General features: G+C 38.4%; 1 protein-coding gene across 2 annotated transcripts in view; it reads left to right on the forward strand.

Annotated features, from left to right (window-relative positions):
* The window catches only part of SEMA3E (semaphorin 3E), a 283264-nt gene that overhangs the window by 42111 nt on the left and 224892 nt on the right, over nucleotides 1-16261 (forward strand). Inside the window, exon 2 of one of the 2 annotated variants that reach the window (XM_032801538.2) lies at nucleotides 13393-14182. The exons of the other annotated variant lie outside the window; for it this stretch is intronic. Coding sequence (XP_032657429.1) covers nucleotides 14068-14182 — 115 coding nt within the window. The 5' untranslated portion in view covers nucleotides 13393-14067. The remainder of the gene's footprint in view (nucleotides 1-13392; nucleotides 14183-16261) is intronic. 2 annotated transcript variants of the gene reach the window in all.

Raw genomic sequence — 16261 nt, forward strand, 5'->3', positions numbered from 1 at the left:
GGACCCCTACTGGAAAGTTGGGTACCAACCGGGATTTGAACCCCGGTCTCCCGTATCAAAGGGCAGCGCTCTTAACCACTACGCTATCCAGTCACAGTATATATATATATATACTTGGTAGAATTCAATTTTTATTTTTTATAATGTTGACAAATGTTTATTTTTAAGCATTTTTAATTTTCAATCTGAATTTTCAAAGTTGCAGGAAATTATGGAGGGGTCAGACAATAACAGTTTAAAGACAGTAGACATTGAGATTCAAAAAGCTAAAGCTTTATAACAGTAAAAATACAAATTGTCAGCATCACATGTCAAAATGTACAAAGGAAATATCCTTAAATCAAACTCTAATAAGTTCTCAAGCAGCATTTTTTTTACTTTTCCTATCTGTAAATTTCGATGATTATTATAGATAGAAAACTTTTTTCACCTGTTTGTGAGTGTACTGTGAAATTGATGTTCTCTGATGTTTACTAATAAAAATGTATCCTTCCAAGTCTGAATATATAGAACAGAGAGATCTTCATCAGCAGACTAATCTCTAAGAGTATCTGTGGAAGGAATAAGTTCAGTGAAGTTAACATAGTCAGCAGTTTTTCCAAAAATTAAATATGAAGTGAGGACAGGTGTGACTATTTAATTTTATTTGTAGGAAAACCTTCTAAAGAAATGTGGTAAACCAACTAAGATATTAACTGTGGAAAATCACTGTCTCTTGAGCTGGAAAAAAATGATCTTCAGTAAGACATAATTGCTCTCAGCCCATAGCTATTTACAGCTAAAGGCTGTTACTACAATAAAGGTTGTTGGTCGGCTACTGGCTGTTCAGCTCATAATGACAGATGTTATCAACTACCGTTGATCAAGTTTTGTGTGTACATATATATAAATGCTTATGGGAGCATTAGGTTCACTATAAACTATATCCCTTGTCTTGCAAGGACATTCCAAATTTCAATGAGTGTGACAAGAAATATTCGTCTTTCACAAATGGCCATCCGCTCTGCTGAGCGCTTTTGTCAAATGGTCTGAGTGCAGTATTGAGCCAGGAACTCCTGAGTTCTAATGAATATTGAAACATAGAAATTGTCATATAGCAAGAGACCAGTGGTCCATTAAGTCCAGTCAGGGAACAGAAACAATACTAAGATGTGACACAAATGACTCATTAAACCTTTTGAATATTGAATACTTGATACATTAGCAGCACAGCAAACCATTTACGGATAAGCTATCAACTAGAATTTGTTCTCACCAAATAATTAAACAATTTTTAATTGTAAATAGAGTAGTAGAAATTTCAGTCTGTTTATGGACAATTTGTGAGAAGGAAAAATGTGATAGATTGGGATAATAAGCTGTTCACCATGAATTGCGTGGTCAGGAAGGAAAGATTGTAGTTTTTAGTAATTAGAATTCAGACTTAATCTCTGATCCAGCAAAACACTTGAGTCAATAGGATTACTTGGATGCTTAAAGATAAGCATGTGCTTAAGTGCTTTGCTGTTTCAGACTGTTGGTACTAACAAAGGAAATGTACTGTGATGCAGTTGCTGTTTATATGGTATATTATGTTTTTTAATGTTTGTAAAACCACATACCACTCAATTTAGTCTAATTTAGGGATTGTACCTCGCCTAGAAAATAACTTGTATTGAATATATAGATTTAATATATTCAGATTTGTTTTCAGTATTTTAATAGAGAATAAAATTCAGTGTAGCTGAAGTGAGCTCTGTGGACCAAATTATCTGCAAGTGTAAATTGGAGAGACGAGGCTGGTCAGGTAATATCTTTATTGGACCAACTTTTGCTGGTGAGAGAGACAAGTGACACTGAGTATGTTTCCCAGATCTGACGAAGAGCCCTGTGTAAGCTTGAAAGCTTGTCTCTCCCACCAACAGAAGTTGGTCCAATAAAAGATATTACTTCACTTATCTTCTCTCTCTAATATCCTGGGACCACCACAGCTCCAACAACACTGCATTCCTGGTATAAATTGGCACAGTTCTGCTAACTTTAATGGAGTTGTGTCAGTTTACATCAGCAGAGAATCTGGCCCTTTACCTTTTGTTTCTGTACTAATTTAATTAAGTATTTTGGGTCTAAAATATTAGAAAAACAAAACCTAAGGAGTGAGAGTTGCACAGATTGCTACTGTGCTATACTGCAACCAAAACATGAGGGTATGGATATTTTCCAACCTGCCGCAATAGATATCCCAAAATGAATTAACATCTAGTGAACATTTTAATTATTACTCTTTTAAACTTTTATCATAACAACTGTTCTGGTAATTACACTGAGTATTAAAGTGTTGTTTGAAGCAAAACCACGTAACTTATTGTAGTGTTAATCGGGGTTTCCTTAGGCAGCCATAATTTGTGCGTCCCTCTGGTTTTGCGTACTCTAATGTTTCTATTTTAGTGAATACACATGTGCTTTTTGTTAGAGTGGGGAAATCATGGTAGACTAAACTGTAGACTAGGCTGCTTTTGGGGGGTCATCCCCTCCTTTGGTGTTGGAGGAAGATGGCCACTTATACAAAAACAATTCATGATTCAGAGAATTCCTGCAGAGAAGTATGGTTTTCACTCACTCCTCACAAAGTACACAAAGCTCCTATATAAAGAGTGTTGTGTTTGTCTAATTGATCAAACTTTTAATTGCTGGCTTCCCCATTGCACACACATTGGTTTTGTTCAATTCAAAACAGACGTGAGTCTGAACCACAAATTTTATAGGATCATAGAAGTTAGGAAAAGACCTAATGTGTCATCCAGTACATGTGTCTTCCAGGGCATGGTTGTCTATTTATAAATGATGGGGCTTCTACCACATCCCTTGGGAGACTATTCCACATCCTAATGCATCTCACTGCCAAGAGGTTTTTTTCCCAACATTCTGCCTAAATATTCCCTGTCTTAGTTTTATCCTGTTACTTCAGATTTTATATATTTGTATTACACCGACATAAGCCCACTCCCTTGTGGGTTCCAGATTTGTGTAGATAGTTAACGTATCCACTCTTAGCCCCAGATTCCACGAGCTATTCTGTGTGAGCATAGGAGTGCAAATGGCATGGAGTAACTTACAGGATTTGGCCCGTAGTATTAGCACATAATTTTGGATCCCGATTTCAAAAGTCAAAGGTGTTTTCAATCTAGCATTTGATTTTTTTCATTATTGGGAAAACCAGCTGAAAAAATCAGATTTGGATTCAAGGCTGGATTCCAAATACTATATCCAGGGTGTTTGGAATTTATTTCTCACCAATAGAAACCTATCAGTATAGAAGGGTAACAGTCTTACTGATATTTGTGCTTATTTTTCACACAAACAGATGTTTTCACTCCCATACAGTCCTACTAAAAGTATGTGATGTTACCAGTGACAAAGTCCTCTGATTCTTAACAGGACAGAAATTTATCATTGTATTGTTATAATTAAATAAAACAATTATACCTACCACTTACAAGGTTCTTTTCATCCAAAGATTCCAAAAGACTTTACAAAGGAATATAACTTTATTATTCAGTTCTTGGGTGTCTAATTTAAGAACCCTAAGCCCATACTTTTCAGCGGTGCTGAGAACCTCATGTTCTTATTGACTTTAATTGAGCTAGAGGTGCTCAGTACCACTGAAAATCAGGCTTCTAACTACAGTCGTCTCAAGCTGCCCACTGAAAAATTAAGGCACCCAAAATGTGTCAACACTTTGGGGATAAGTACCACGGCAAGTCAGTGGTAGAGAGAGATAGAACCTACGTCTCTTGTCTCCCATTTGCACTGCTGTCAGTTAAGCAGTTAATTATTCCCACAGACCTGTGGGCACCTGCATGTATGGAACATCTGCACCAGCCCAAACAGTAGGATTAAATATCTGCAAATAAATTATACCTGGAAATGCTACTGAACTTTGGCATTGCAGAGCCGTAAAATTGGATTCTTTAAGTTTAATTACCACAATCACTGATTTTTATTACTGGAATAATGTGAAATGACTGGAGAGATTTGGGTACCTCAGTAGGTGTAGGTATGGGTTAACATCCTTACTAATGATGTGTGATCTCAGCAGGGAGGCAATAGATTTCTTTGGAATAATAGCTATCAAATATCTAGCAGTAAAACAGGACTGACACTCCAATTACATCTCCACAGGGTCATAATTTAAATGATTACCTTAATGCTTTTTGATGCCTGGTCACCCATCTTGCTAAAATATGAAGTTGCTGGATCTTCAAAAATGAGAGTGCACTAGAAACATAGAATTTTCAAGTGGTCCAGTCTGATTGCTGGTGGCCCAAATAAATATGTGTCTAGACTGATGTCCAGCATGTAATCGAATGGTGATAAGTGCATCCATCGTGATTACAGGGCAGATGGTAAAAAAACAATCATTCACTATTCATGGTGTAAGAAAAACCCAAATTCAGAGTGTAAATCTGGAACTTTCTTTGTTTCAAGTTGTGCATGATAAAGAGCAATGATGAGATGTTCTATTTTTTTAAAACAATTGTAATTCAGCCTATGATGTAGCTGACATAGTAGTTTTTAAATCCTGTTCTAATATAGAGAAAAATGTGGATTGGATATTCTGGGTTTTTCCTGAAAGAGTGATGACATGGTTAAGGCTGGGATTTCAGAAGAGTTTATGGGATTTTGGTGCCTAATTCCACTAAAGTTCTATATCTCCAGGTACTACCTGAAATTGTTTGCGGGCTTGGCTACACAGAGGATTTGCCGTGATTGCAGCCAGCATTGGCCAGCCACCAGTTTAGCTGCACTAATTCAAAACCTCTAGTACTAATGGGCAAAACTCACCTATGCTTGAAGTCAGGGTTGGTTGCACTGGTGCAAATCACAGCATATAGCAGCTTACTGTGTCTGCAGTGGGGATTGCTGCTGGTGCAGGTGCACTAGAAGCTGGCCATCAATGACTGTAAATGGGACAAATCCAGCATGTAGCCAGGGATGCGATGCCATAAGCTTGTTGCAATGGGAATGTGGAATCCATTACGTGGCAATAAAACTGGAACTGATTTTCAAATAATTTGTATTAGAATGCATATGCAATTTTAAAGCCTGCAACCGATTTGTGGTAAAATCAATTTATTCTTTATAACTGCTTTTTAATTTCACCTTTAATATGATTATCAAAATAAAATATGGCCTAAAGTTTCAGACAGAAAATTTGTATGTTATGGTTGTTTTGTGTCTAAACAACCAACATTAATTTTGTTAACAAGTGTTTCTGTTGTCACCCAAACCATTGCATTCATGTGCAGAGAGAGGCTAATAACTGGAATCAAATGACTACAAAGTACCTTTTGAAGCAAATAATATTACCTACATATAACCAATTATTTCCTAAATACAGTGCCATTGAAGAACCAAGGTACAATCAATTGGCAGTAAGATCATTAGACAGCTTAAAGGGACAAACACATTAATTTTATTGTTCGTTCAGGCCAAAAAAAGGCATCATTAGCTTTGACTGGTTTTTTTAATGTATATTCCTCCTGCTGAGTTAATAGGAAATAGCTGGTACACATAAACACTTAGTACTGAACTTTTAACCACCCTGCTATTATTTGCTGCCCTGTGATCAGAAGAAAAATATGACATTTCAGTTTTCCTTGATCTTCAACAAATAAGTGTTGTTGTTTTTTTCCGCCATTTAGAGACCATAGAATTTGTTAACAACAACAACAAAATCCATCAAACCCCACATTCCAGTAGAAAAATCAGTAATTTGATTTTCATCCCAGACTAACCATACAATTCAGTGACCCATGTACTAATCATGAACCAGGTATATACATCTGATTTCAGGAATAAGACATTCTGATTTGACTTTCTTTTATTGTAAACTGGTAAAATATCTGTGAAAACAGCATTTGAAGGACACTCATGTATTTTACCTTGTCTCCCCTTCCTCCCCAAAAAAGATTAACTAGAGTAAGTGATCTACCTCAAGAATACTAGGCAGCTTATTGGCATTCACCTGTCATTAATTTTAGAAATGGCATTACTGCAAACAGCAATGCTCAAAGGACAATAAATTCCAATAGTTACTTCTCAAAACCTAATCTTTTTGGAATTAAAAAGAGCGTAATTTAATTGAGAATTCTTTTTGCTCCATACCATTGACTTTAAATAAAATGTTGTGGTCAGCTTAAAATATAGGTTCCTGATAATCAAATGCTTATGTTTATTGCCTGTTGTCCAAAGTAGATCCTGAATCAAAGTGAGAATGCACCATCTCTAAGGGTATGTCTAAACTACGGGATTATTCCAATTTTACAGAAACTGGTTTTGTAAAACAGATTGTATAAAGTCGTGCACGCGGCCACACTAAGCACATTAATTCGGTGGTGTGCATCCATGTACCGAGGCTAGCATAGATTTCTGGAGCATTGCACTCTGGGTAGCTATCCTGTAGCTATCCCATAGTTCCCGCAGTCTTTCGCCCATTAGAATTCTGGTTTGAGATCCCAGTGCATGATGGTGCAAAAACAGTGTCACGGATGATTCTGGGTAAATGTTGTCACTCAATCCTTCCTCCGTGAAAGCAACGGCAGACAATCATTTTGCGCCCTTTTTCCCTGGATTGCCCTGGCAGACGCCATAGTATGGCAACCATGGAGCCTGTTTTTTGGCTTTGTCACTGTACCGTATGTGTACTGGGATGCTGTGACAGAGGCGTTAGCCATGCTACACAGCAGCAATTCATTTGCCTTTGCAAGGTAGCAGAGACGGTTACCATCCTATTGCACTGTCTGCCATTGTAATTGCGATGAGATGACGGTTATCAATCGTTTTGTACCATTTGCAATTGGAATTGGTGATGACGGTTACTCAATCATTATGTACTGTCTGCTGCTGTCATGGGTGCTCCTGGCTGTCTTCGCTGAGGTTGGCCAGGGGCGCATGGACAAAAATAGGATGGCTCCCCGGGTCATTCCTTCTTAGTTTGTCTAAAAATAGAGTACAGTCCTGCCTAGATAGATGGTACTGGAAGAACAATCAGCCGCTCTGGGTCAGTGCCCCAGAGATCCCGCAGAAATGATGAGCTGCATACATTCCAAGGGTTTCCCTGCAACAACCCCAGCTGTTGCTTCCCTCCTCCCCAACCCTCCGGGCTACATGTGCAGTGTCCCCCATTGTTGTGATGAAGTAAATAAGAATGCAGGAATAAGAACACTGACTTTTTAAGTGAGATAAAATGAGGGGAGGCAGCCTCCAGCTGCTATGATAGTCCAGGCAGGACTTAAACAGTGCGGGGGAGAGGAGCCCAGCCTCCCACGCTATGATAGTCCAGGCAGTACAGAATCTTTTCTTAGACATGAAAGGTGGGGGCTGATAGAGCTCAGCCTCCAGTTGCTATGATGAGGACAGTTATCCAGCCGTTCTGTACCATCTGCCGGGAATGACCAGGTCATCCCATTTTTATCCAGGTGCCCCGGACCGACCTCACCGAGGCAGCCAGGAGCACTCATGGTGATGATGATGTTTTCCACCATTGTGTACTGTCTGCCATCAGGAAAAGAAGGGGAGGGGATGCTGCTGTTCAGCACCGCAGCACCGCGTCTACCGCAGCATGCAGTAGACATACGGTGACATTGAAAATGGCAAGAAACAATTTTTCCCTTTTCTTTCATGGGGGAGGAGGAAGGCAGGGGTAAATTGATGAGATATCCCTGAACCACCCAGGACAATTGTTTTGACCATTCAGGCATTGGGAGCTCAGCAAGAATACAAATGGTTTTGAGACTGCGGGACTGTGGGATACTGGAGTCCTCAGTCGTCCCCCCCGCCCCCCATGAGCCTCCATTTGTATTTGGCTTTCCGTTATGCTTGTCACGCAGCACTGTGTGAGTCCCTGCTGTGGCCTCTTTCTATCATAGCCTAGGATTTTTTCAAATGCTTTGTCATTTCGTCTTCTGTAACGGAGCTCTGATAGAACAGTTTGTCTCTCCACACAGCGATCAGATCAGTATCTCCCATACGGTCCTGCGGAGCTCTTTTTGGATTTGGGACTGCATCGCCACCCGTGCTGATCAGAGCTCCACGCTAGGCAAACAGGAAATGAAATTCAAAAGTTTGCGGGGCTTTTCCTGTCTACCTGGCCAGTGCATCCGAGTTCAGATTGCTTTCCAGAGTGGTCACAATGGTGCACTGTGGGATACCACTTGGAAGCCAATACTGTCGATTTGCAGCCACACTAACCCTAAACCAACATGGCAATATCGATTTCAGCGCTACTCCTCTCATCAGGGAGGAGTACAGAAACCGGTTTAAAGAGCCCTTTATATCGATATAAAGGGCCTCGTTGTGTGGACAGGTGCAGAGTTAAATCGGTTTAACTCTGCTAAATTCAGTTTAAACACCTAGTGTAGTCCAGCCCTCACACAATAGAGAAGTAATGCTCCACAAGAACATTAAATACATTAATATAACATTAGGATCTGACTTCAGCAGACAAAAGCAAAGACCTCCTGCACCATCCTTTACCTGATGTCGGGATGAAAAGTGTTATATAAGAGCTAGGTATTATTACGCTGTTGTTCCTCTATATTGACAGTCTCTGGGAATACTGTTTCACCATCAGTTAACACATCATAGCAGGGGTCAAAGGGGTCATTCAAGTGGATCTGTGCCTTTCTTTCTGAGACATCCCAGAGGGTAGCATCGGGCAATTGCTTACCTGCTACTACTGCTCTGTCATCTGCATGTTCTATCTTGTCAACCCTCAGGTTTATTGAGCACGTGGCGGAGGGGTGTTATAGAGTCAGTGAGGAATTTTGGGTTGTGGTGCTTCCAGTATATTAATGAAATACAGATTTATAATGCCACCTTTTCTGACCCTACCAATGAAGTGGAGCCATTTACCATACTTAACAGGATATGGGAATGAGTCTAACTGACTGAAATAAGAGAGAGAATGATCATAGACTAGTAAATTTCGTCTTTATTTTATCTGCCTATTGTAGATATTTCTTCATAGTAGTATCTAAAAGCTGAAATGGCAGAAATAACATCAGCGCCTGATGGATGTGAGCTTGCTGATGTACACCAGCTGAGAATCTGATCCAGTCAATATAAAAGCTGTGTGCTTTTTATTCTCACCATATCATTTAAGAAAGAGAGGAGATTCCCAGGACAGCAAAGTGTATCATGTTCAAAATCGGACTGTGAGCCAGAACTCCAGGCTGGTTATTAAAATACGTTAAGGCTATACTTGGACCACCCCCATTTAAAAGCTATAAACACTTCATTTTGTTTTATTGTTATAACATTTAGAATTTGTTACTGTTGCTAGTAGCTGAGAGTCTGCTTACTTATATCATGCCATGTTTACATGTTACTGTACACACTGCACTTAAATCAGTTTGCATAATATGTTAGAAGTATTTTGTTAAGAATGTTTAGATTTACAGGCTTGGTGATTTCATTGGAGTTGTTCTGGATTTACAATCGTCCAAATGAGAACAGAGCCTGGTTACAGTATTTAACTATGCAATGCATAATATAATTAATAGTCCAATAGATGCAGTTTTAAATTAGACCAACAGAAATATTACTCAGACTTTATGTAACAATTTGTTGTGCTTTCCTTTTCTTACAGACGTACTAAAGTCTTGTTCTTTAGGAAGCTGTAATCACAGAACTTTTCTGCCATCTGGAGTATATACCTTATATATTACAGTAGTGTAAATCCAGAGCAAGACTATGGTGGTTATTGGATTTGTACTAGTGTCACTGAATGCAGTTTGTCCCTATATTCTTACACTCTGCACTTTCCAATCATGAAATCACTTATTCCCCTGCCAGCATCTGCTTTATTGGGATTAAGTTTCTGAAACTGATTCAAAGTTGACCAAGATGAACCATTGCATTTAGTTATTAACTCAAATATTAGAGTTACACTTGCCTTGGTTGTATATTGCAGTCTCTCAGGTTCCCAGCCAGGTACTCATACTCATCTGAGATTAAATCCTAATATTTGAAAATTTATATAGTTTTTCTTCTATCCAAAGAGTTCAAAACCCTTTACAAACATGCCTTACAACACTCCTGTGGGGTAAGTATGTTAGTATGCCCATTTAACTGAGGGGACAAAAGGGCACAGAAAGGTTATCTGTCTTGCCTCAGGTGGCCAGACTTGCAGATGTGTAGCTGTCCCTCCATGACTCACATTGCACATTCTGCACTTCAAGTTTGGGCAATGGCATGTAAGAGAAAAACAGATCCAGTGTAACAAAGACGACCTTCCTACACTGATGTGGAAAAAAGTCAGAGAAAAGGTCCAGAATAGGAATTCCTCTCCACAACCCCACCACCTCAGTCCCCAGCGACTCCCTCCAAATTAATCAATTGCCACATACAAATATGCAATTGTCCCTTTTCTCGTGGTCCCTTAGTCACCCTTCCAATCTATTCACCCCGCACACCAGTCCCTCAGTCAGGGTGGATAATAATCAATTATTTAAAAAAAACAGATTTTTTTAAATTCGGATTTTTTTTGATAAAATGCTTTTTGAAGAAAAAAACTATCTAAAGATACATTACAGCTCAAAGATATCTCACCATGGAATAGGGATTATAAATTCTAATTCTATAGCATCAGACAATATATTCATGTAATGTTTAAGAAAAGTTTTGTAAATGAGTTCCAATAGTTCATGGATTAGGGATCCAATCTTATGGGGTTCCATAGACTTCTGTATAGATTATTTAAATTAATCTTTCTATCTATCCCAGTGGGACTCAATGCTCAGTCTAGAGGATACCATCAGAGAAGCTTAGTTTTGCAGTTCTCAAACTGTGGATTTGTGTCTCCAGAGCTAACATGCTTGTTAACAGCGAAAATGTTTTTAAATAAATGAATAATATATAGAGGTGAGAAATAAAAGACCTCAACCCTATTGTCCCTCTGCAAATTTGTGTACACAGAGTCAATCCCTGATCTCTCTCTAAAAGTGAAGTTTTAAAAAGTTCAACGAATAGAAGAAGATTGTTGGAGGCGGAATAGATCTGGACACGGAGAAGAAGTCTGGAGATAAATATGAGAATCAAGGGACATATGCTTGTTTTGTTAAAATATCATATTTGCTTTTGAAGAGAAAAATCCAGAATATTTCATGTTGTTGTTTTAGTTAAATAAAACAATTTAAATGCCTGTCTGGTGATGTTCTCCTCCTAATACAGCATGGCAAGAAAATCCTCCAAATATTAACGATTAACTTGTTGATTGGAGATAGTTCACCTCCCAATGACTTCATAAATATCTGCTTCAATTACTTATGATAAAGGAAATAACCAAACATTCAGTCTTTTTCTGATATAGCTGTAAAACTAATCTGAAACGTTTTCAAAATAAATCACTGTTTAAAAACGTATAGTGTGTACCTTCTAAAAATGAAACCTACATCAATTTCTGTGTTGTGAAGAATATGCATTAAGGGTATAACAACCTACAAGAATGCACTTTTATGTACAAATCCATGATTAAATCGAGTCTTCCTGACTAGTGATTTAAATCAGTTTGATTTAAATCAAATCTACCCTGGCTTCAGTTATCCCCTGAGGAGCTTTTCTCCTCACAGAAGCCATAGCTTCTGGTGCTGGGGAGCCTAATGCTGTGTCTCCTTCCCTGGCTAGGGGCTCAGTCTACTCAAAGCTCCCGTTGCCTGACACCTTTCACAGCTCCCTCAGAGTTTCTCATGAGAGGCTCTGAGGGCAGTGACAGGAAGGGAAGGGGGGCAGGGCCTTGAGCAATGACCCTGCCCACTCTGAGAGGCTAAAGAGTCTCATTTCAGATCAAAAAGCCTCATCCTCTGACCAAAAGGTAAAAATTAGGCTCGCTGGGCAGGTCTTGCTGATTCTTTTGGAACCAAAACTCTGATAATTGCCATTATATGTTTAAAAACAAATACTACTGTTATATATCTATATCTACAGTGTACAGTACAAACAGTTTTGGGTGGCAGAGGAATTGCCATTTGCTCAGGTACACATCTTATCTTGGCTCAGATGTGCATCTCCCTCCATTTGGGGCTAATCCAGCATCTTCTCCACAGTTTCTATCAACTAAGGTTTAAAGTAATAGAAGCAAAAAGGGGTGTAGCCATAACATTTTCAAAAGTGAATCTAATCTGGTGCATTAACTTTTGGCTGTACTACCTGGGACTCCTGAGGCCTGAGTTTTTCAGAGGTGCTGAGCATTTACAGTAGTGGATGTGGTATAAGAATCTGAAGAACAGAACAGAGTATGGCAAGATAATTTGGAAGTTTTGAGGCTCATACTATATGGATATGTTTTTCATATTGTGCACCTGCATCCAGAACTTTGGATGGGCACTTATTGTAATACATTTAAGTTAAAGGCTGCTCCATTGTCCATACAGGGATCCTCAAAAGCCTAGGAGTAAAAGTGCTGTTTTGATCATTCCAAATTTGCAATGTTTCAGCAATTTTAGGCTTAAGCTTAAACTTGAGAGAAAAATGAGTCCTCTAGTATTTTAAACTCAGTTAAGGATATTATTTTAATTAGGAAATATGCAAATACAATTAATACAAATGTACAGAACCTCAGCCAAAGCCTGTTGAAATTAACTGGAGTCTCTCCATTAATCTTGGTCATTGGATCAGGCCATATACAACACCTTGTTAGTTAAAGCACACGGCCCATTGACTGAGCCTCCTAATACTTCGGTGAGATAAGTATTCTAATACCATCTTGCAAATGGTAAACTCATGCACATTGAGGTCAGTGTTCTGCTCTAAGGCACACTCTAGGCACACTCCTTCATAAATGTATTCCAGATGTAAACAGACACACGTTAGTTATCAATGCTTTGGTTTTGACACAGGTATATTTTCTAATTATAGATTGTGAAAGTTTTCTATGCTTTCTCGATTACAGTTTAAGAGGTGGCTGATGGGCAGTTGAAGACCTGATATTGCTTTATCATATCATCTAAACAATACATTCCCTTTGTTTATACATGTAACATGTGTCTGACCCTGCGAACACTTATTTACATAAGCAGCTTTATTCACATATATACATGTCTTTGGGATCAGAACCACAGATTTTATGTAAAGTAAGTATAATGGAGGGATTTTACGGTACAGAAATTATAATCTGAAGGGAAACTGAATTCACCAAGGTATCTTTAAAAGCAAGGTAAAAGAATAAATATATAAATAAAAAGGTAGTATGCAAAACTGATATTTATTTGTATACTGATCTGTGTATTAACGTGCTGTTTAATTAGTTTAAATTATGATATATTTAAACAGTTAACAATACAGTGAATCCTGCTCTTTAATTATTCTGGGAACAACAACTAAAATGACTTTCTAAAACATATTTTTCCAAAGGGAGGGGAAGAGGGAATCCTGGACCCCATCCTGGTGCCTGAGAATGAGAGATTGTTAAGCAACTGGAAGGATCAGTGCACAGCACATGGATCAGAAACATTCATAGAAGCAGCAAGTAGTGTATATTACCTCAACCCTTACAGAACTTTCCCAGTAAATACAGCATGCTGACAGCCTGGCATCCCTGCTGGGTGGATCCTGCAACTCCGAGAGGGAATGGCACTGCTTGTTTTTAATTAGCAAAGGTGAAAGGTGAATTAAAACTAGCTGTTTGGCAAGTCTGAGCAAGGGACTGAGTTCTGAAGATCACCAAGGAGGAGGGTCCCCCCCCCCATGAATTGCTGAGCAGGAGGGACTGAAAATACAGCTTCTTCCTGAATCCACTGGCAGAGTTACTGAAGAGAGCTCAAGACACAACACTGCAGAGTAACGCCTTGGAATGTCCTCTCAGTTTATAAACAGTTGTCGCAGGGAGAGAATATTTTTACATGACATTTGCACAGCCTGACAATGTGGAGCTGTATGCTGTTGTGATGAGAACTGAATTTCCCATAGAGATCCTCACAAACTGAACAGAAAAAGACTTAGCTGCACTGGGAAAGTCAAGAGTGGAACTTGAAGCTTTTAAAAACAAAACAACTAAGTGAAGAAGCACAAGAATTTGATCTTGGCAGCATGGCATCTACTAAGGACCTTTTAATCCTGGCACTATATGGCTTGCTACTAGAGTTACCGACCTCATGTCATACAACAGATACAAGGCTGCCAAGATTACGTCTGTCACATAAAGGTAGGTCAGTATGTCAGCTAGGTTTTGTGACAAATTCAATCTTGCTGTAACTCCACCACTTCCGTGGAATTACTACACCACGTATGAATTTGGACACTTGACAGAATGAAATATTCGTATTCAGAAATTAATATGAATGATTTTTCCTGTGCTTAATAAAGGGTGCAATTTAGTTTGCTGTAGACAGCAATATTTATTTTAAAGCATTTCTACTGATTCATAGTGGCTACTACAATAGCCTTTTACACCTTAGAGTGCATTAAACTAGCTAGTCACTCTGTTATTATTCTCCATCTTCTGTGAAGATTGTTCTCTAACAAGGATGAAATGCAATAGATAACACCTGTGAATAGTTTGTGATATGCTATCATCTACCAGGTAAGTCCTAAGAAGTTAAATGCCTGTTTTATACATTTTGCTGTGGATGCAGCTTATGTATATAGTGAATTCATGTGCAGCCTGGTGACTCATCTTCTAAACTAGCAAATGTCATCACACTATAATTAAAATGACTGCCAATATAAGTCTGCTTTCATTTTGACTGAATTGCCCAAAGATAAATGTCATTTTGCTATGAAATAGGTGGGTGAGTATAGAACTCTTGACTCTTTATTTTAGTTGCAGTTTACCTGAAGTTTGAATCCCTCCTCCTTAATTCCATATAAAATCCTGTGAGTCAAACTATGCCCTCATTTGCACCTGGGTAGTAGGGTTGAATAGGTTTAAATTCATTCCCAGGTTTCTTTATTTCAGCTTAAGGCTGTTTTACATAAACACTTGTGCAGTATTTGTTCCATGCAATTGTAGTTCTCTGCAGCAGCACACACATTAACAGATGACATAACTAGAAAATATGCAGCAGATTGTTGTTGCAGAGGGAGTTAAAAGGACAGAGTGTGCATCATATGCCCATAATCTGTCACTAAGAAATGTTTTTATATTACCTATTGTGCAAAGATTAAAAGAAAGTGACTCCCTTCTTTGCTGACCTAACAAGGATGGGGAGGCAGGAGGGAAGGAAGAGGGAAACATATCTGAGAAAAAAGAATAGGAGTTCTTGTGGTACCTTAGAGACTAACAAATGTATTGTAGCATGAGCTTTTGTGGGCTACAGCTCACTTCATCGGATGGATGATCTTTTTGCGGATACAGACTAACACGGCTACTACTCCGATACTTGAGAAATTGCTGTCATTATTAAAACAGACAATGAAGCTTCATCAATATGAAATATGTTATAATAATTTTTTAAAAATGTATTAACGTCAGACTACAAGTATATATTGTACAGAGTGTAAACTAGCATGAGACTAAACAGGATTTAATTGTCCTTTATATAGCAATCTGAATTACCAGTTATGGGAGAAAGAAAGGAAAAGCTGAATAGGATAATTGGTCTGAATGTCTTGTTAGAGGGCTAATAGAAGTGGGTTTTGCTTTTATAGACCATTTGGAACACTTTTTAGTGGAAGAAAGATTAGTCTTAAGGAGCTATTTTGTAATTGAACCAGTGATTAACATCAATGAATGGAATGAATTGATCCTAGTTTTATACAGGAGACCTTATTTTTTTTGACATATGGTTTTCAGAAATAGTAGAAGCTATTGATAAGTGTAGACTTTATCCTGCACTATGGAATCCCTCTCTTTGGAAACAACATATTTGAGTGTCAATTTCTTGTTAGGTAATAATTAGAAATACTGTAAATATCATAGATATTACTTGGTGGTGATGAGGTGGGAGAGAGGAAAAAGACATAGTGAATGAGATAAATAGTCCTACTGTTGTGTTAATACAGGATGCTGGATTAGCTGCCACTTTTGGCAAGCTTCCCATGGTGGTTCTGTAGGTATTAAATGTTTCTACTCTCACTTAGTAGGGTAAATTGTTTTCCCACTGGTTAGAATCAATGTGCATTTCACTGCATGCTGCTTTCATTTTCAGAGAGCTAAAAATTTGATCATAACACATCATAATTCTGTGATGCTTTTAAATAGATTATAAAATACCAATTTCTCACTCAGGGCCAAATTTTGACCCCATTGAAGCCAGCTGTCACTGATTCCAATGACTTTACT

The sequence above is a fragment of the Chelonoidis abingdonii genome, chromosome 1 (assembly GCF_003597395.2).
Source record: "Chelonoidis abingdonii isolate Lonesome George chromosome 1, CheloAbing_2.0, whole genome shotgun sequence".
In the NCBI taxonomy this organism is placed as follows: domain Eukaryota; kingdom Metazoa; phylum Chordata; order Testudines; family Testudinidae; genus Chelonoidis; species Chelonoidis abingdonii.